General features: G+C 35.9%; 1 protein-coding gene across 1 annotated transcript in view; it reads right to left on the bottom strand.

Annotated features, from left to right (window-relative positions):
• The window catches only part of Fkbp39 (FK506-binding protein 39kD), a 45618-nt gene that overhangs the window by 17490 nt on the left and 5535 nt on the right, over positions 1-22593 (bottom strand). Inside the window, exons 2-4 of the mRNA XM_069821540.1 lie at positions 14082-14333; positions 6901-6999; positions 6523-6645 (exon numbers count right to left, since the gene is read on the bottom strand). Coding sequence (XP_069677641.1) covers positions 6523-6645; positions 6901-6999; positions 14082-14333 — 474 coding nt within the window. The remainder of the gene's footprint in view (positions 1-6522; positions 6646-6900; positions 7000-14081; positions 14334-22593) is intronic.

Genomic DNA, 22593 nt, shown 5'->3' with positions numbered 1-22593 from the left:
CAAATTAATTGATATAATCTTACTTGAAGCAAGTAAAGCGATAGGTTTGGAAGTAAATCCCAAAAAGACAAAGTATATGATTGTCTCGTGACCAGAATACTGTACAAAATGGAAATATAAAAATTGGAGATTTATCCTTCGAAGAGGTAGAAAAATTCAAATATCTTGGAGCAACAGTAACAAATATAAATGACACTCGGGAGGAAATTAAACGCAGAATAAATATGGGAAATGCATGTTATTATTCGGTTGAGAAGTTTTTGTCATCTAGTCAGCTGTCAAAAAATCTGAAAGTTAGAGTTTATAAAACAGTTATATTACCGGTTGTTCTGTATGGTTGTGAAACTTGGACTCTTACTTTGAGAGAGGAACAGAGATTAAGGTTCTTAAGAAAATATTTGGGGCTAAGAGGGATGAAGTTACAGGAGAATGGAGAAAGTTACATAACGCAGGACTTCACGCATTGTATTCTTCACCTGACATAATAAATTAGGAACATTAAATCCAGACGTTTGAGATGTGCAGGGCATGTAGCATGTATGGGCGAATCCAGAAATGCATATAGAGTGTTAGTTGGGAGACCGGAGGGAAAAAGACCTTTGGGGAGACTGAGACATAGATGGGAGGATAATATTAAAATGGATTTGAGGGAGATGGGATATGATGATAGAGAGTGGATTAATCTTGCACAGGATAGGGACCTATGGCGGGCTTATGTAAGGGTGGCAATGAACCTTCGGGTTCCTTAAAAGCCATTTGTAAGTATGCTGAAAAGCTAAACAAATACATAAGCCGAAGCATGGTCAAATGTGAAACATGTGCTGTCAAAATACATGAACAGTGTAGAACTTGGTGAAACGTGAAATTTTCAGACTCATGGATTCAGGGTATATACTAAGGTTATATGGACAAAGAAGATTTCACATTGACAAAGTCACACAAGTAAGTCTATATCACTGTATCCTGCAGAAAGTACGATAGAGGTCTCTGCACAAGGAATTGCTTCATTGTGTCATACAGAAGTGAACCAGGACACAATGAATTTGTTAAAACAAAACATGAATTCGTGTCAAAAAGCCTTTAAAACATGTGTTGGTAGTGTGTACAAGAGAAACCAAAATTCAAAACTTTTTATCACAATATGTACAACATTTTCTTTAAGAACAGGTCATACATGAGCCATTCCACATTAATTCGAACAGTTCAAAGAGGAAAATGATCTTCATGTGACCAATTTTTATGAAACTTTTGTTAGGCATTCTATGAGTAAAAATACACACACAGTTGTTTTTACTGTCCCCAAACTCCTTTCATTTAATAGTTACAAAATATATAAATTTCCATAAAATCCTTCACATTGTTTCATATTAACTTTAATATCTCATATGTAATTGTCGTAGAAGCACCATTCTAGACTCGTTTTAAACCTAATTAAACACACTTTCGACACATATAGTTTTGGAATAGATAAAATGTACAGTTTGTATGTAAACTATAATTATATTTTATAATTTTAAATTTAAGGAATTTCGCTACTCTAAAACAATGCGAAAAAAAAAGTTGCATTCTCTATTTAATTTTCAGTATGTGTACAACATTTCAGGATGAAACTCGAAGAAGTTCATAAAAAAATTGATTTACTCAACAAGCTGTTATGCAGCCACCCATGTGTTCTAGTAGTGGAGCAGTATAGATGAACATCAATCAAAGGAGAATATACTAGCACACGTCTCTTGCATTAAACTAATGCTATTTACAGGAAAATGAACTACACAGAATCAGTTAAAAATACCACTTTTCTCTCTTCATGTGAGGCAGAGTATTGTTTTATTACTGCTTTGTTAGTTGAAATGAGGATGGAAGAATGTATTGTTGGTGTTCCACGTAGTTGTTTAGTTTTCTCATACTGTTTTCACAAGGGCCTTTACCCTGTGACGTTGCAATAAAGTGCCACTCTGCAGACACTCCAAAATCCCTTCCATGGTAGCATGTATTTACAAAATTACTTCTGTGCTTATATCATGTACTTGCACAGTCAGAAAAACTAAAAATTTTATCAACAATCCCTACTTTCTCCTTTAGAAACGTTATTAAATAATGTTGAGAAAGATGAACTAACTGCATTAGTTTCATGTTTAAGGCACTCAGATTGTTATTCCAGTGAACACCCTGCACAGAATCTTAAATGACAAAGGTATAATTTTCCGAAAAATCACGTATGACTAAGCATTTTCCTTCATGTACATTTTCGTTCTCTAAGAAATTTAGCTTGCAGTTGTCAGATAAATCCATTGAGGTACAAGGGCTTCTAATTTTGTGAAAAACTTTTCTAAAAAAAAATCCTTATTTTGTGAGTCTATAATTTTTAAATTTGTTCAATCAACTGCCATCCATTGCTTGTAAACACTTTCTCAATAATGTTTTCTTCATAAAAATCTTAAAGTTGTTAAATAAGATCCATTTTTAGAAGCACATTTGTTATACATTTTCGAAGTATTAATAACAGACTTGCTGTTTTTCTGAACACACAGAGGCAAGATGCTATTTGAAACAGCTGGAAAACTAATTAAGGTTGTCACGAAATAATATGATTTGTAGGCTAGGTCCATAGCGAAACTTTGCAATGAGACGTGATAACCTAAGAAGGATGTCTTGTAATGGTGCGTCACCACTCAAAACACTAATTCAAAGAAATGTGGAAATGATGGTCGGTCAGTCAGTTACTATTATTATTTGCTCTTTGTTTTGTACTACAATACAGTGTACCTTCTTGGTGCTGTGCAGTGTTAAATTGCGTGCTGTTAACGACCTGCGACATAACAGTAACAGTGCAATCTATAATGGCTAGACAGTTACCAGTAATTCAGGCCTAAAACATCATAGGATCATAAGTAGAAATCCTTTAGACACAGTCCCTTACCTGATGTGGATACTTCATAATGTAAGTACATTCTTGTAAAAATCTCTAGGTTGTTAGTTTAAAATAATTATTATCTACTATGTCACGTCGTCTGTCAATGCTCCATACAATGCATGCCTTTTTTCCAGTGTGAATACATAACCAACCATTGGCTGGGGCGTGGAAGGATTTTTCAGTATGTTTCTTGATATGCAGAATCTTTATATACCTATGGAATGAGGATTAGTGTAATTTTCCGCAAGGAAGTGTTTACTCAACAGCATTGATGAATTCTTTAATGACGGTCAAAATATATTTCCTGTTAGATCTTTATGACCGAGCAGAGCTATGCATCCGAATACAGGCAGTACACACGTTTATAAAATATTTATTTATTTATTTATTTACAATTCCATTTCTTCAGTTCCATCTTCAAATTACACACACAATGAGAAAATTACATGGGGAATAAATGGATCATTTATTAATTTCTTTAATTCTCGCGAACATGTTAGAAATTCAACTTTAAAAATGTATTAATGTTGTATTTACAATAAATTATCTCTAAAAACTATATTAGTGACGCGAAATAAAACAATTCTTAAACTTTCAAATGAGTCTAAGATGAGTTCTGTGCGACACACAAAACCAAAGTTATAAGCATGTGTGTCTATCAATGCATGCTTATTTTTAATTTTTTCAATTTTAATTTATATTCCAAAAAAACTTTTTGGCTGAAATAAAAATATACGGGGTTTCTTTTTTAACCCCCTTCGAACTGTTTCGAAACATCAAAGTCACAAGTCTGTTTGATTTGACATGGAATGCCTCACATATATTTATATGGGTTGTTTTAAAATCACCCACTTCCTAAGCCATTAAAATACGTTGTTGCAAATGAAACAGGCATTTAAAATAATTCTGTGCTTGTAACTGTCAATTCAATGAAGAAATACAAATTTATGTCAAACTGAACAGAGAAATACAACAGTCGTTAAATGTAGAATTCTATCTATAGTTCATTTCTATTTCACAAACGAAATTATCCTCAACAAAATTTTAAATGTAAACTACAACATTTATTTTGTATTTCTTTTAGTCTTACTAACTACTAAGTTGTTTAGGGTCAATAGAATTGGTGGTAGTGAGTTGTGGCCGAGGATTTGCCATGAATTACCTGACAATCACCTTACAGTTGGGGAAAACCTTGGGAAGAAACCACATAATCAGCTCAAGCAGAAATAGAATTCACACCTGAGCACAACTCTAGAACAGCAAATGTGCTACTGCATAAGCTATGCTCATGATTACTTCATTCTGTATTCTGGCTAATGACAGATGTTTATATTAATAGTAGTAGTACTACAGCATCATCTCCACTACCCACCAACACGTACCCTTGCTCACAGCACTCGAATGTTCTAGAAGCAGTATGAATGATGAAATTTATATACTATGAGCATAAAATATATTTCTATCGTCTATCTCCAGGTTAAATAATAAACGACAACATAATTTTCTTATTTAGAAATCCCGTACTGGCATTGTATGGGGCAGATACGTGGACATTATGAAGACGTGAAGAGAAATGACTAGAAGCATTTCAAATGTGGAGGGGGAAAGATTTATTTTACGATGCTCGCAACTGCAGAGGTTATATCACTGTCCGCGGTATGCTGGAAATTTTGTCATGCAGGAGTTCTTTCACATGCCAGTAAATCTACTGACATGAGCCTGTCACATTTAAACAGACTTAAATGCCATCGACCTCGGCCGGGATCGAACCAGCAACCTCGAGCATAGAAGGCCAGCGCTATACCGACTATGCTAGCGAGAGCGACTCAAATGTGGATACGGATAAGAAAAGAGCATGTGAAATGGATAGACAGAATAAGAACTGAAACTGTGCTAGAAAGACTTGGGCAAAGAAAGAATTATGCTGAAAGTGATCTGGAAGAGAAAAAAGAATTGGCTGGGTCACTGGCTGAGAAGAAACTGCAAACTGAAGGATGCACTGGAAGAAATGGTGAATGGAATAAACGTTCGAGGCAGAAGAAGATATCAGATGACAAGACAATATTAAGATCTGTGGATCATATTGTGGAGCCAGTCTGGATTGTTCTAGTTGCCTCAGAAATGTGCACACGCACCTAGCGAGAAGGAAGGCACGAGAAAATGGAAACTCGAGCTTCAGTAAGAGCTGCAGCATGGTACGGAGTGAGGGGAGAAGGCTATGGTGACGGCGTGGAGGGGAGATAGCAAGGGAAACATCTAGAAGCGGAATTCTCTCGAAGATTCTGAAAGCCACGCGAATCGAAGATTCCAGAACATGTAGTGTAGTAATAAAAGCGCGAGTTGCCAACAGACAGTGAGTCAGTCTTCAAGTCTTATCTCGGACAGCAGTGAGCGATGAAGCAAGGGGGACCTGAGTTCGACGAGCAGTGGGCTGCAGCTGGGAAACCTGAGTTCGACGTGCAGTGGACCGCAGCTGGGGAGACCTGGGTTTGACGTGCAGTGAACTTGAGTGAGACCGTAACTGTGACCGTTTTCAGCAGGCGAGTGTGACGCAGCTCGGGGAGACACGAGTTCGACGTGCAGTGCACTTTAACAGTGAGCTAGATGAACTAGCTAAGGCAAGTGAACTGTGAACTGACAGTCTTGTTCTGCACATAGTGCATTGTGAACATTAATTGAAATGAGGAGTACACTGTTATTCTTCTCAATAATACACGTCGTGCATTATCTTACTCAGGATAGGGACCAATGGCAGGCTCATGTGAAGGCGGAAATGAACCTCCGGGTTCCTTAAAAGCCAGTAAGTAAAATTCCTTCAAAGTTCTTTATATATACAATATAATGGGCGAGATTTCTAAAGGTGAGCACAGCAGCTTTGAATGAACTTATCGTTCTTACCACTCCTTTTTATGGGAATGGTTTTATCCAAATGGCCGCTTCTTGTAGATATTGTGACTCAGCTCTGTGGTGCCATCTGTTGATTCAGCCATGTAGGCTTAGATCCAGTGAAATGCTGTTAGATACCCTTTCACCCCTCCACCAAAAGCATATTACATTTCCTCAATTAGATAACATCTGTATGCCAATCATAAGATACCAATAAAATTATGATAATGAATAATGAAATAGAAAGTGATAGTAGAATGGAAGGAAATAGAAGGATCCCGAGAAAAATCTTCAGGAACCTTGGCTCTGTACATCATAAAAATGACACTGCCATTGCCAGGATCTGAACCTGAGTCTGCACCCTTGCAGTCATAGATACGACTTCCTTTAAAAGGAAAGTTCAGGCATGAGGTCCGTAAGATTTATGGTACGTAAAATAATCTCATCCTCAAGTAAGGGAATTTCAGACAAACTTTACCAGCCATTTTTTTGCCCACATTAAAAGTCAACTATGCTAATCACTCTGCTGAATTCTACCTTTTTAATGCCCCATATAAGAAACAAAATTCTTCTCAATACTGACTAGGAGAGCCCAGGAAGATCATCAACAGTATCTGGAGGTCTTAGCAACTAACCAACCATGTAATTTAATGAGAATTACACTGACTTGGTATCGAGTCGAAGATCAAAATAACATCATTAGATGTATTTGAACCACATACCTTCATCACTTTCTGGTTCTGCAAGCTTTGCCTTCTTGTTTTCTGCTTTGGACAACTGAGGTTCATTCTTTCTCTTCCCAGATCCTTTGTTTAGATCATTTGTTTGTTTCTTGGACAAAGCTTCTGTAAATAACAATAGTACTGTGAAGTTCTTTTATTTTTTGCTAGGAGTTACACTATGTTTTTAAGTTAACACATGAAGTGATTATGTAATAGGGTATGTAGTGCACAACATATATGGAGTTAAGTGTTTTTTTCGAGACATTTATTGATACATTGTGAGGGGATGCCTTAGTACAATTTTGAATATGGTATGAAGCACAATAACATGCATTCCTGAGACAGCAAACTTGAAAAAACTGTTTCGTCAATACAAACCAATGTCCATACTGTCATCATTCATAATGGCGTCTTCTTCTTCTTCATCTTCGTCTTCTTCGTCATCATCATCATCATCATCTGTCTCAAGCAGGTAGCCTGAAATATTCATAATATTATCATTTCCATATCTGTTAGGTTAATTATGTTACAGTTTAGATATGAGATGTAGAGTTTTATGTACTATTTAACTTTTTTTGTCATGTTGTACATCCCTCAATACTAACACTGTTCCTTTCCCTGCGCAAGGTGCAAAACCTTCATACTATTTCTCCAGGAGAATGCATTTTGATAGATATACTTCGAGAAGAATAATCTCTTTTCATTGTCTGTAAACTGGACAGTTGGAATCATAATCATATAAGCCATGGACGTAGATGTTTCTTGAACTGGGGATGGTCAGTTATTAATCCAACATCTCTTTCAAATAACATCTATCCATTTGAACAAGAGCTCAACTGTTTAAAATTACCTTAATTTATCTTACTCAGAGGTTTGGCATCCCTATAAGCACTGCTTACAGATCAAAACTGCAAAAGTAAACATCTTAATTTTGTCAAGTAGAGTGCAAAAGCTGCATCACAATTCAGAGTATCATAACATATCTTAAATGTTGATGACTTTGAAGTTTGAGCATCAGTGTTGTACGAAGATTTGAAGTGTATTTACAAGTGGCCAATACTCTCATTATGAGCATGTGCAAGTAAGTAGTCAATTACGCTGCAGAAAGTGGGAGCAGAGATGAACATGTGACTGTTCATCACTGTCCATGTAAACATTCAGTAAGAATGCTTTGATGAATAATTTTATTTATACAAAGCTTGGCAAATACGTTGCATTATAGAGAATAATGTAGAGCACATTGTCCACCACAGCACGAGAAAGCATAATGGATGATTGTTGTTGAAGGGAGCATAAGATTAGTGGTACATCAATTTTACACAATGCACAGTATTCGAAAAATTATATGCATGTAAATGTAACATCACGGATTCAAGCAATTGTGATAATTATTTATAAGTTCATAACATAACTGATCGTCAGCGCGTCTGGCCACGAAACCAGGTGGCCCGGGTTAGATTCCCGGTTGGGGCAAGTTACCTGGTTGAGGTTTTTTCGGGGGTTTTCTCTCAACCCAATATGAGCAAATGCTAGGTAACTTTCGGTGCTGGACCCCAGACTCATTTCACCGGCATTATCACCTTCATCTCATTCAGACGCTAAATAACCAAAGATGTTGATAAAGTAAAATAACCTACTAAAAAAAAATAACATAACTGAAGAAATAACAAATGAAGGTTTAATGATATTGAAATGATACATGAAGAATGAAAATGCATAATATTGTATAGTAAAGTAGGCCTATAGGCACCGTGCAAGCTCCTCTGGTGGCGACTGTTGTTACTAACGGAGGGACAGCAGCGATAGGGTTGTGCTTGAAGCGTATGAATATACTTAACATCTCAGGTTAAATGATTAGAAATATGGATGATCCTAAAAAGCCGAAAGGTAACGCAAATTGCTGTGTTCTTGAGTGTAGTAATGCTTATAGGAACACATCAACCGATATTGTTTTTATTCATTCCCAAAACAGAAAACTGAAGCGCAACGACGCTAATTGTGGATCCGTGCAGTACGCAGATGAAAGTAAATAAGGCTACACTGCTTGTAATCATAGTAGTATCATATACTAGGCCTGATATAAAAAATAGAATGTATATAGTATTATGTTTATAAATAACCATTGAGTTAGCAAAGACAGGAATTTATCATTTAAATTTCAAATAATAGATAATTACTGACACACGCACGCACGCACGCACACACACACACACACACACACACACACACACACACACACAGTATAACATTAGCAACAATAAATAATAATATACTTATTTTTAAATGTATTCATATCTATCTTTAATTCTTGATTTCAAGTGCTGAAACCAACACCCGCAGCAAAAATTTGCTGTATTAATTTTATTGGGAACGAGATCAGAACACCCCCACAACTAGCATACCGTTCCCTGTATTTTTATAAAAGATTACAAGAAAAAGACTGCCTCATCTCAACTAGCTCCGGAAAGGTACGAAAGAGACGCATAAAGAAGAAGAAAAGATGAAAATTTAAGTTTTATGGAAGGCGAATGCTCAACAAGTGTTATTTCGAAAAATGAAGTAGCCATACAGGCAGAAGTAAAAGAAACCATTCTTAATGATTTTGTCTTTTTCTTTCACAATTGAATTGTGTGAATTGTCTACTCAGGTGTCTATTCCATTACATGCCGAACTGAAGTCACATAAGAAATGTTATGACACGCGTTCAGGAACAGATGATATGTTTAATGAAATGCAAGGTTTCCGAAATAATTCTACAATAAAATATGAGACAGAACTACCAGACTTAATGGGAGTGACATTTGTGGTTTCGAATATATTGTTAAAATTGCTGCCAATTGAAACACAATCATACCCGTAGAATCATAATAAGAAATATTTCCAATTCTATCATTTAACCCAAAAATATCTGCCATAGATAGTTGAAATGCCCCAAGATGTAGACCATACATATTATTTTTGTCATTTTTATTAGTGAATTTCACATCGAAAGCTTTCGAAAAATTCTGTCCAAGAGTAAGGTTAGTAAAGAAAATCGTCTACTCATATTTTCCAATTAAAATGAAAATTGGATTGTCGTATTCTGCTATGAGGGTGATGATCAGAGTTAATCGTACAATTATAATTATAATGTATTTTTACCACCACTTTAATGTTGTTGACATCAACAATGGTTACTGTAATTTTGGGTTTTGGCCTAGCAGAGAAAGTATTCAGGAAACAATGCCTGCAATATTGAAAAATGTAGAGTGACAATTAATTGTTCAGAAGTGGAACAGCCACCCAATGTGGATCAGATGGTGGCCTTCAAATCTAAATGCTACCGAGGCAGATCGAGTGAACATTCATAACTACTGATTGCAGATTATTGACTTTATTAGAAGGTGGTGATGAAGTCAGGTTTTCCTGATAAAGGGATCATTGCTGTTACTCAACCGTATTTGCATGATGGTAAATTAACAGCTGAAGAAGTCGAAACTACTTACAGCGTTGCCAGTGTTCTAATTCATCTTGAAAGGTGCATTCAGCGAATTAAAATATACATTATAACATTTTACAAAAACTATCAATTAAACTGCTTCCGCATGTTGATCTTGTTGTTTATTCAACTGTCTAAAGGGAAGTCTGAACCTCATAAGTGATACCAACAAGGCACCACTTATGAGGCAACTAGACTAGAATATCATATCGTCAAGTGAGATGTACAGCCTGATAACAGATGTACATATCAGCCAGAACCTCAATCAGAGGTAGTATGTTGATGATATTATTCATATGTGTTGTGTTTTAGAGAATTTGCAGTCGCCCATTATTCAGGAAGTGTAATTAAGACTACTTTTAGAATTAAATCACATTAAAATACGTAATTTATAGAGACATTATACACACAAATATTATACACGTCATGACATCAAATATAAGTATATCAGTCTTTTAGTAATATGACTGTTCACCCTCATTCAATGGTCTGAAATCTGATTTAAATGCCAAACAACTTCACTGATATTTCAGGAACTTTGTAGTTACATTTTTACACTCCTCTAGCAGTACTGAACTTTCCAGTGAGTTTATAAAATAATTAAAGACTGGAGATTGCTGGGATTGCAGTGAAAGACCTGCCCTTGGGCAGAACACTATGAATCAATGAACCCATTCTTGCTAATATTACAACTTTTTATCGGCAGAAAGCCGCAGGTAATTTCTATATCACACGTGACTAGTGAATGACTGCAAGCCTGTAGTTAATTAGGAATTGAGACACTGCGTGGCGCCACCAGTACGATTTTGAGACCCATGCACGGTGCCTATAATAATAATAATAATAATAATAATAATAATAATAATAATAATAATAATAATAATAATAATGGTGGTGGAATGACTCATGATGAAAGGAAATGGATAGTAGGCCTACTGTATGATGATGATGATGATGATGATAATAATAATAAAACTGGATGCCCACTTAGGCAAGGCGAGGTAAGGCGAAGCTAAGAGAAGCTTTGTTTCTGGGCTGCCCGTCCACTGGAGCATGATGAAGCAAGCACAACATTTATTAAATAACCATGATATAATCTACTGATTTGTTAAATATGAACAACATACTTGAAATAAAACGTGGGCAATATGGAACCAGTATTCTGTTTGGAATAACAGTAATGCCTTGGTAATAGTATAAACAGTCCATTTTAAGGGCATCAAATGAAAAAATGTATGTATTTATTTAACTTAACTCACCAATTTAAATATATGACTAGTTGCAGAAAATGGGACCTAAAGTTGGATTTTTTTTTTTTTTTGTGGTTTCAAAAAGAGGATGAAATACTGAGCATTAAAAAAAAAAAATTCATGGTTCTAGGTGCTATAGTTTTTAATATATTACTTATTGAATGTTGATATTAGATTATGTACTTTTCGAGAAAAATGCAATTAAAGTTTTCACTTGTTTTCTTAGCAACTATAAGAAATATTTAGGTATTTAAGAAGCACTGTGTAAAACTAAGTCCTAGTTTAGTATGTAAAAAAAGCCTACAGGTAGTGTAAGATGTCAAAACATAGAAATGCAGTTTTTACATCGCAAATGCGTTATTTTGTTCTCCTGTAAAATTTCCTTTCACGACTTTAGGTCTCTTTTCACGCAATGGGTCACATATAAAAGTTAGATTTTATTTGTAATTTCTGAGCGAAAAATATTAGTAAAAACTAAATTGCATAATTTATTGATTTGATGCATAAGTTCATAGCATAAGTAAATACTTGGTTGCTATGGAAAGATTGACAGCAGATGAATGAAAGTACAGAAAAATGCTATGAACTTATGCACCAATTCAATATATTTAAAGTGACATTCTAAAATTGAATGTATATTATCGATTACAGTACATTTAACATTCCATCTACTTTCTCCACAAATTCATAAAAAGACACTTCCTGCATTACTATTAGAGAGTCGTGCACTAAAATACACCATATATTTACTTCTGCACATTTACAAAACTATCGGTAATAAGTGAAATATACACAGGCCCCAAGTGACACTAATCTTCAAGAACCACATCAAAACTGAAAATATGAAACAAGACATCCAGAATGTTCAAACATACAGGTTAAAAAAGATATAAATTCTGTTTTCAATTAGATGAAATGTACAAACTCAGAAACTGGAAAATTCAGGTGGCCCAAATTTTGTTTTTGAGTCTTTACGATGGAAAGAAGGTTATACAAGTAAAAATATTTGAGATGAAGTTCAGAGAGGGGAAAATAAACTATTTACACAATGGTTTCTATATCTTTGACCTCTATGACAGGTTCAAGTTCAAGCAGATGTCTTGACATTATTCAGACAATATCTGGTATTCAATATTGCTTGTTAGAACCTCAAGAACATTTCTAAAGGCAAATTAAGTTGATTTATAAGGGAAGTATATCTCCACAATGCAAATACATGGTGTAGTACCAGAGCATCATGCAGCCGAAATATAATCTTACAGGGCGGACACAGTTTGCAGGTATACTTTATATAATAACAATATAAATTAATGTATGAAATAGCGAGAATAAGACTTTCGCTGGGCAAGGCTATGCTAAATTGTGAGCATGTGGCATGTAATACATTCTTTGCCAAGCAATGATGTAGAAGAAGTTCACCTGATGAAGACCTAAAAGTGTCCAATTGGTGACGAAAATTTTGTCTCGTTGCTTCTCCTATCCCCACACATTGAAGCGAGGCAAAGAGATGCGGCAGGAAGCGATGTTGTCTGGTTGCTTCGTAGAGTTCTCCAGCGATAATTCTTTGATTACATATAAGTTTCTCTAGTGGAAGAAATTTTCTTTTCTTCGCCTAAGTGGGTGCCCAGCTTAAAGATTTAATAATAGTGGAATGACTCATGATGGAAGAAAATGGATAGTACTGCATGATGATGATAATATAATAATAATAATAATAATAATAATAATAATAATAATAATAATAATAATAATAATAATAGATCCTTTCACTCCTTGGTGGAGCAAAGGGCATCAATAAGAGCTCTCCATCTGACCCGATTGGCTACAGTAGCTTTAATCTCATTCCATGTTTTTCTCATACTGTTTCATCTCTTTGTTGACAGATCTCCTCCATGACCCTCTCGAGCGTCCCACCTTCCGAACACCCTGGGGATTCCACTCCAAAGCATGTCATTCAATTGCATCAATCAGCTTTCTTTACAAAAGTGGCCAATCCACTTCCATTCATGCCTTTTAATTTCAATTTCAATAGGTTCTTCTTTCCATAAATTTTCACTGCTTATTATTACTGGACAGTAAATATTTAAAATTCTTCTCAGACATCTAATACTAATAATATTAATAATTTATCTTTCAAATGGAAAAAGCTCACTTGATCATTCTATGAAAAGAATGCATAAAAATGAAAATCCATTTACCAAACAGTAACAGTTTTTCTAGAACTAGAACATGATGATGATTTGTTGGGGTTTGTATTGTTTGTGCCGTGCTTACAGTTCTGTGCAGGGCACGCCACACTAAGCGATTTTTAAACTAATTATTTGGCAAATACAAGTAGGGCCCTGATTTTTTAGGTTCTAAACTTAACCAACTTTTTTGTATGCTAAATCGAATAGTCAATTGATAGTCAATAGTCATCGTAAGATGTCAGAATAGTATTAAGCACAGAAGGAAAAAAACATACAACAATTTTTTGGAAGTCTCAATTTATTAGATATGTTACAATTATGTAGGATCTCTAAATAAACCATCTATATGACGAAGTACAGTTTCAGCAATGACGACTTTGTCTTCTGCTAGCAAAATTTGCTACATACGAGGACATTTAGGACGGTTTGGAGAGCCCCACAGCTTTCCCATAATGACTATAACCTTTTGTGAGATCTCCTGCTTTATTAACAAAACTAGCATTTTCTGAAGCTCCTTACAATGAGACCAAATAACAAAAATTAACTAATAATTACCATAACCATATAATAGAGAAAGTTTATTATTTATATTGTATATCTTATTGTACTGATAATAAAAACATTAAATACATCATTACTCACCAGTGAGGTGAACCCTCCCCTTTCCCGAAGACATGAATGCAATCTTGTCACCACTCTGGAAGTTGAGATCAAGTGGTGTCTGTATAGCTTTGTGTTTGTTCAAATTGCATAATATAAATTCTCTGTTATCAAATGCTAACATCACAGACACATTGTCTGTGTCTGCTGTGTTTGGTTCCAGGCATGCCATAGAGACGTGGAAAGCTCTTTCCACAGTCTGTGTGTACCTCTTCCCCGATTCCATAATAAGTCCTGAAAGAAAATAGTATATTCTTGCATACAAAACAAAGATAAAAAATTAATATTTGTCACAGAAGTAACAACACAAGTTGTATGATCACAAATTGATTTTTGAGGGAACTGTATCAACATAAAGCATTAATTTTAAATTTCCTCTTCAAGTTCATAATTAAATATGTACCAAACCTATATGCACATAGAATTTTTCCAATTCAGAAACAACTAAGTAAACTAAAAGAACTCCAAAAGGAAATAACATTTCAATGGATACCTAGTCATTGTGGTATAGGCCTACCTGGAAATGAGAAAGTCGATACTAATTGCAAAACAGGTAACATATTTGCAACCAAGACCTCATCAAGTGATATCTCTATCCAATGCTTTTGCTTCAGTAAAGTCTCATTTTACAAACCTACGGGTCAACAACTGGCTCTCTTCTGACAAAGGAAAAATTTTACAGTCTGTACAAAAACTTGCCCAGACATGTTCAAACATTTTTAACAAGGACCAGAACAGGTCACATTGTCACTCAATTGTACCTGCACAGATTTCACATTTCTGATAATCCTACTTGTCTGTGGTGTAATAATCATGATGAAGATCTGGAACACATTCTTCTATACTGTCCATCCATAAACCACAAAAGAAGTAAATTAAAATCATCAGTACCAGTTGCAGAAGACACAGCCCTGCAGTATATATTGACTACACCCCATCATGAACACCGATCAAAATACCCCTCATTTCTCATGAGAAACAGCTGAATAGACTACAGTGGACTATAGTGGACTTTATGTTGTCAGCAAACAGCTGGATACATTAAGAAGATTGATTCAAGTTGAAAGGAAATGAAACCTCTAAAAATCAATTTGGTCTTGAAGTAACAGAAGTAACTCCAATCAAAATATAAACAGAGGCAGAATAAAAACAGCGCATTCACAGTAGTGACAGTATATTTACTTCTTGCAATGGTGAACAGTATATGCCAGGCCTAGGTATAAATAACTCTATTGAGTCACTGCATACCACCCCTTAACTCCCCTCTACATCTTCTCCGGCTGAAACAGTAATGTTTTGATGCAGTACGAGCAGGCAGGAAGATCAGTGATGAATTTTATCAAGCAGGCATAATAGCTTTTACGAACTTTCGGCTCTCGCTGGTCGCCTAAAATCCACCACGATGCACACAGCCTTACTATGTGTTTGTTTATAAGACAGTGTAAGTGAAAGGGATATGACGAGAGTTTCTGAATTCCTTTTCAACTTTTACAGTTCTACATTTCAATGCCTTGATTTAGACTAATCTTCCAATGTAACCTAATAATCAACAATTATTATCAGGCTCCATCTTAAAAAAAAACCAAAAGCAGACCTACTGGCAAAGAACTCTGTGGTGGCTGAATGGTCAGACCTTCAGACTGTCATGCAGGTGGCCGGGTTCGATTGGCTAGGTCTGGGATTTTTTCATTTAAAAAATGCATAGTGACACTTATAGCGGACAAGGTCGCAGTTGGGGGTTTTCTGGGGTTCTTCCGTTTTTTCCCCAAATTAAGCATTTACATCATTCCATCACTACTTCTCCATTTCATTATCATTCCATAGCATTCTCCGAATGCCGGCTGGCGACGCATGGTGGGAGCTGACCTAGGGATGAGTGGGGTTGCCTGCTCGAAACTGGGCACACAGAGAACCTTAGTGTGGTCAGATAGTGTGGTTTGGGAATGCGTCACCAAAGCGCAATAGAGTTTAACAGGTCGCAGTGCTGGGCCACAGTGCCCCCCTCTGTTAAATTCAATTCAATTCAATACTGGCAAAGAAAGGAACAACAATTCTCCTTTCAGGTAACAGCAAAATCCCGTGCCAGAGCAGCTACAAATATCAGACATAGAATCAGAGACTTTCCATCGCAATTTGGAGGAGCAAATCATGGCTAAGCACTGGAAAGATGCCTTAAGATCTGCTCTACCAGAATGGCTTCGAAGAGACGCTGTCGCGAAATTTCGCATGACAACAGGCCACGACTGTTTGGGTGACTATCTTTACTGACTGGGTATATTACCCACACTACAGTGTGTAGTATGCAATACCTTAGAAACTATGGATTCCAGTTACAGAATGACATGTCCATCCCTGTGAATGATGCCCTACCAGAATGGCCTGTTTGATAGTTTGGGGCATTCCTCATCACTCATTTTGCACATCGTAACTATGCGTAAGCATCAGTGTGAGATGTAACTCTCATCTAAATCAAATTGTTGGATTCTTTGTAAGTTCATGCATATGTATATACGCTTTTTGCTGGTTGAGTGGAAGAGAAGGCCTTACGGCCTTAACTCTGCCAGCTAAAATAAATCATTATTATTATTATTGTATCACTCATATCCTCCTCTTCATCTTCAAATATTGGACTTCTGATCTTAGAATTTCTCAAAACTGGTTTATCAGTTAGTTTTTGTTTTCAATACCCAATTTCTGCTGCTATGAAAGCTTGCAGAAACATCTACGTTAACTAATTTATCACATTAGATTATAACAATATAAAGAACTTCGTCTTCAATTTCTTAAAATATATTAGATTAGACTTGTGAACTAGGGAATGTTACAAAGACAATGGAGGCATCACCATCTTGAGCTCTAATGCAACAAGCAGCATTATTGCCACACCGAGAATTTCTAACCATTTGCGTTTCAGCACGCAGCAGTCTATAACAGGTCAGGTGCAACTCATGGCTTATAGCGAGAAGCAGCAGCAGCCTCTTCATTCACAAGTGAGAAGGCTTGTCGTTAAGCTAAGACCTCTGTTATCTGTTTTACAGGTAGTTCAACATTAAGACAGAAGTTCTGCGAATATACTTCAGGACAAGTCTTGACGTTCTCGCCTCATGCTCCTGCCTGAAAGCAGTTCTGACATGTGCGAAATCTCAGATTTACATCCAATTGAAGCAGAATTGCTAGTAACTTTCGGCATTGGATTTCGGACCCATTTCATCGTCATTTATTCACATATAATTATCATCATTGTTATATATATTATTTTAATGCACCGAAGTACATATGATATTTCCATGCAGATATTCTGCGTCATCATACGATGAAAGAGTAATGGAACGGAGAAAAATTCTCTCCGGCGCCGGGACTTGAACCCGGGTTTTCAGCTCTACGTGCTGATGCTTTATCCACTAAGCCACACCGGATACAACCCCGACGCCGGTTAGAATTGTCTCAGATTAAGATTTAAAATAATATATATGATATGCGTAAATCACTTACAGTGCTTATTCCGTCGGATCCCGGCCAACTAGTCACTCATACCGAGTGCACCTCAGCACATGTGTGGACTTCGGTCCTGCGTTCATAGACATCTATGACGTAGTGCAGAGGGCGGCCACTAGAGGGAACCCAAGAGTTGGAGCTTAATCTGAGACGATTCTAACCGGCGTCGGGGTTGTATCCGGTGTGGCTTAGTGGATAAAGCATCAGCACGTAGAGCTGAAAACCCGGGTTCAAGTCCTGGCGCCGGAGAGAATTTTTCTCCGTTCCATTACTCTTTCATCGTATCATTGTTATAGCCTGGGTTAAGTTCACAATGCAGTGTGCTGTATTCGTATAAGAGTGCGACCATTTGGCAACAAATATTCACAAAACAGAAGTGGTAAGGACAATAAGCCTTAGGCTGATATGCAAGTCTTTGGGTCCCTCCCCCGTAAAAAAGAGAAAAAAAAATTCTATCACAGTTCCAGGTTTTCATTGATAAGACTTTCACTGACGAACATACAGGAAAGTTAGCAGATCTCTGTATTCGTATTACTTTGATATAGCCACACTGTACGTGAAACCTACATTTCAAGATACCGGTAACAAATTATGAGTTCATAACTTACATAACAAGCATAGCCAACATACCAATTTTCAAGCGTCTCTTCCTCCTTAAAAGCAAGTTTTCCTTTTTATATACTGGCCAACGACATATTGAATGAAGAAAATTTGTCTAAAAGGGACGAATTAACAGTTATTATTTTAATTATAGAACAACATTGTTAATTTCAAAATAATTATCTCTTTTCAGTAAAGTGTCGTATAAAATTACGTACAACATAAGAGTATGGTCGTACCACGTATAATTAGTCAAAATACGATAGTGCAGAGCGTCTGTCCCAAAGAAGTTAAGAGGTAAGGACTGGACTGGTCTGCATAGGAACCAGGGTTGCCAGATAAGGGAAACGAAATCGTCATATCAACTTACTTCAGCATAACATTGTCGTAGTCTTTCACTGCAAACCCAGCATTCTCCAATCTTTCCTATTTTCTGCCTTCCTCTTAATCTCAGCATATGATCTGTATCATCTGATATCTTCTTCTACTCCGAACTTTTCTCCTGTTCACAGTTTTTTTCAGTGCATCCTTCAGTAGGCAGTTCTTCTCGGTCAGCGATCCAAACAATTCCTTTTCCTGATCAGTTTCAGCATCATTCTTTATTCACCCATTCTTTCCAACACAGCTTCATTTCTTATTGTCTGTTCATTTCACACGCTCCATTCTGCTCCATATCCACATTTCAAATGCTTCTAATTGCTTCTCTTCACTTCGTCGTAATGCCTATGTTTTTTACTCATACAATGCCACACAAAGCACTTCACTAGTCTCTTTCTTAGTTATTTTTCCAGAGGTCCGCAGAAGAAGCTTCTTCTTCTATTAAAAGCTTTCTTTGCCATTGTTATCCTTCTTTTTGACTTCCTGGCAGCAGCTCATGTTAGTGCTTGTGGTACAACCCAAGTATTTGAAGCTGTCCACTTGCTCTACTGCCTTATTTCGAATTAGCACATTTACCTCCTTTATTTTTCTTCCAATAACCATGGTCTTCGTCTTGTTTGCATTTATCTTCATCCCATACTGCTCACAGCTATCATTTAGCTCCAGTAGTATATCCCTTAGTACTGTCTCTTCTGCTAACAACGCCATATCATCAGAAAATCTTAATTCTACTCCACCTCTGTGTAGTATGCATGTCTGACCGTGCAATGAGCTGGTCGGGGTTCAAATCCTGGTTGAGACAAGTTTAGGGTGACCAGACGTCCTCTTTTGTCCGGACATGTCCTCCTTTTTAGACCTTTGTCCAGGGTCCAGGCGGATTTTTAAAAAATTAAGAAATGTCCTTCTTTCCGTAACTTGTATGTCTGATATACATAGTATCAAATGCTACTGCAGTACTATTTCAATGATAAAAGATTTCCTTTGTCGAACATATATAAGGAAATTAATTAAACACTTATTACTTTGATAAACTGGACCTACAGCTGAAGATGACAAATTATGACGTACATGGCAAGCATAGTTGCCAGATCAATTCCCCCCTTAAAAGCATATTTCTTTCATATTAGTCAAGGACATACTAAATGAAGAAAACTTGTCTCAAAGGGACGAATTAACCATCAATTTTATTTTAAACCAACATTATAAGTTCAAAAATAATTTTTTCCCTTCAGTAAAACAGTCGTACAAAATTGCGTGCTACAAAGAGTGCAGCCATACCTTGTACAATTTAGTCAAAATAGTCATACGTATGGCAACCCTGATAGGAACTCTGTAGTTTTACGTAGGCTAGGGTGACCAGATGTCCCATTTTTAACGGGATTGTCCCTTTTTTCAGCCTCTTGTCCTTTGTCCTGAGAAAAGTATGTTCGAGACGCCAAATGTTCCATTTTTTAAATGGCGTCCAGTTTACCTAAATTATTGTTAAAATATTTCTTTCTTCTTCTTCTTCTTCTTCTTCTTCTGCCTGACAAGTGTTAGGCCGCAAGACCTGTTATGGTCTCTCATAAAATTTTTACGCCATCTCTTAGCAGGACGACCCACAGATCTTTGGCCATGTGGTACATAATTATAAATTGCCTTTGGGAGTCTACTATTACGCATTCTTTCCAAATGATGTTTCCAATTAAACTGATACTGAACAATGTAATCTAAAACTGGTTGAGTTTTTAGTTCCTTTAAAATTTCAAAATTTCTTTTCAGATCCCATTTAGTATAGCCCGCTGTTCTTCGCATGAATCGCATTTCATAAACTGTTATTCTGCTTTTATCTGCTTTCCTCAGTTTCCATGCTTCGCTGCCATAGCTGAGCATCGGTCGTGCCAATGTGTTGTAGAGACGTATGCGGGTGTGTTCCTGAACCAAGGATGGTTTCATCACACTATTTATAATGCCCATAGCTTTTGTGTATTTATTAATTTTCTGTGATATGTCCAATTCTTCAAAATGGAAAGATTGTAACCTAAATATGGGAAACTATTACATCTTTCTAATATTTTATTATCGAGACAAATTTTACTTTGCATTGGGTATTTCCCACAGAATGCCATAATTTTTGTTTTATCTGTTGAAATTTCCATATTGTATGTGGCTGCTACTTGCTGCAAATTACAGTATATACTGACCTTTGGAGGTCGTCTTCTGAAAGTGCTAATAATACCAAATCGTCTGCAAAGAGAATTGAATTCAATTTAAGGTATCCGTTAATTTGTATATATCCATGGCGAGTTTGCTTCCACTCTTTAATTATTCGGTTCATATAAATAATAAAGAGAATGAGTGATAATCCACATCCTTGTCTTACACCAGTATTGATGGGTGTCCAAGATGATAGCTTGCTTAATTAAATGCTATTTTAATTTTATTTAATTGCTATTTTATTTTGGTTATATATGTTATGAATATTGTGGATCAACTGTTGTGGAACATTCTTTTTTTCTTTTATTTTATTTAATAATCACGTAAAATATTTATTAATAATTCCATACTGTTTCCATCAGATGTAACCATAATGAATTCAATTCGATCATTGATACCTTAGATCGATAATTAGAAGGTTTTTTGGTCTGAAGTTCAAAATTTTCTTCAAGTTATTGCCAAAATTGACACTAATAGGCTATTTTAAAAGTGACAGATGAAGATGATCTATTCAGTGAAGTGAATCATGTGAAGAACATATATGGAGCAAAAATTAAACATTGGAAGGAAAGTGATGTTAAAATTATAGAGAAATGGACTGAAGCATTACAAATTATGAAAGACAAAGACATTAGTTTTACAAACAAGTTCAGATTGTAAGTTTTGTGTTAGAAATACCTAGTACCAATGCATCATCAGAAAGAGTGTTTTCATTGATGAATTCAGTTTGGTCTGACGAAAGGAATCAGTTTTCAGTTAAAACCATAAAGGCCATGTTAATCACAAAATGTCATTTTAATAATGTGTCTTGGATGGACTTCTATAGTTTCCCGAAGGAAAGGCCAACACTTCTACAGCAAATTCACTCATCAAAGAAATATGATACAGACTGTACAGTTGATCTTCATGGAGAATGTAAAAATAGTTAAAAGGCAATACAAGACAAAAAATGTTATGAAACAAATTTAGAATAAAGTGCCATGGATATGAGGTAAGGTCCAATTAACCTGACATATTTTTAAACAGATAAGTTAACCTAATTAATCCAGACTAGTTGCAATATAAAAAAAATGTCAACAATGACTTAAACCAAGTATTTATGCTACTCTATTATGTACTTGTATAATTATTAGCCCTAAAGCCTAGTTATTGTAAACAGTGTATTGTTTATTACTTTAAAATAAATAAAACTGAACCTTATTGCTCACTGACATTATATAAACACAATAATGAATGTTGTTGTTTTCTAATGCCAGGCATTTGACAAAGTCATTTGGCCTCTTGCACTACAATATTTTTCAAAGATATTGTCATGGTCAGCCAATGAAGCACAGATTTTTAGGTGTTTCGAATCCACTTCTTGGTTTGAGTTGCACAATGGGCAGTTAGGGGACTGATATATTCCAATTCTATGTAGGTGTTTGGCCAAACAGTCATGGCCTGTTGCCAATCTAAATGCAGATACAGACGATTTGCGTGGTAAATTGGGAATTAACTGTGGATTATGATGCAGAGAGTTCTATTTTTTCCTTTGACATTGTGTTATCAAATTTTGTTTGTTGAAGTCTTAAGTAGATTTAATAAATATTTTCATAGAATAATACGTATATTTATACTTGTTTTTTTGAAAGATGGGACATGACAGTTAAGCGGCCGAGCTTGGAACTACAGTGGTATGTTGCCAATATGGACTACCACACTGCCAGCTGATAGAATTTTTTTATTTTATTGGGTTATTTTACGACGCTGTATCAACATCTAGGTTATTTAGCGTCTGAATGATATGAAGGTGATAATGCCTGTGAAATGAGTCCGGGGTCCAGCA

This window comes from Periplaneta americana, chromosome 3 (genome assembly GCF_040183065.1).
Source record: "Periplaneta americana isolate PAMFEO1 chromosome 3, P.americana_PAMFEO1_priV1, whole genome shotgun sequence".
NCBI lineage: Eukaryota > Metazoa > Arthropoda > Insecta > Blattodea > Blattidae > Periplaneta > Periplaneta americana.
The sequence above is the reverse complement of the archived record's forward strand: the minus strand, read 5'-3'. Positions and strand labels throughout refer to the sequence as shown.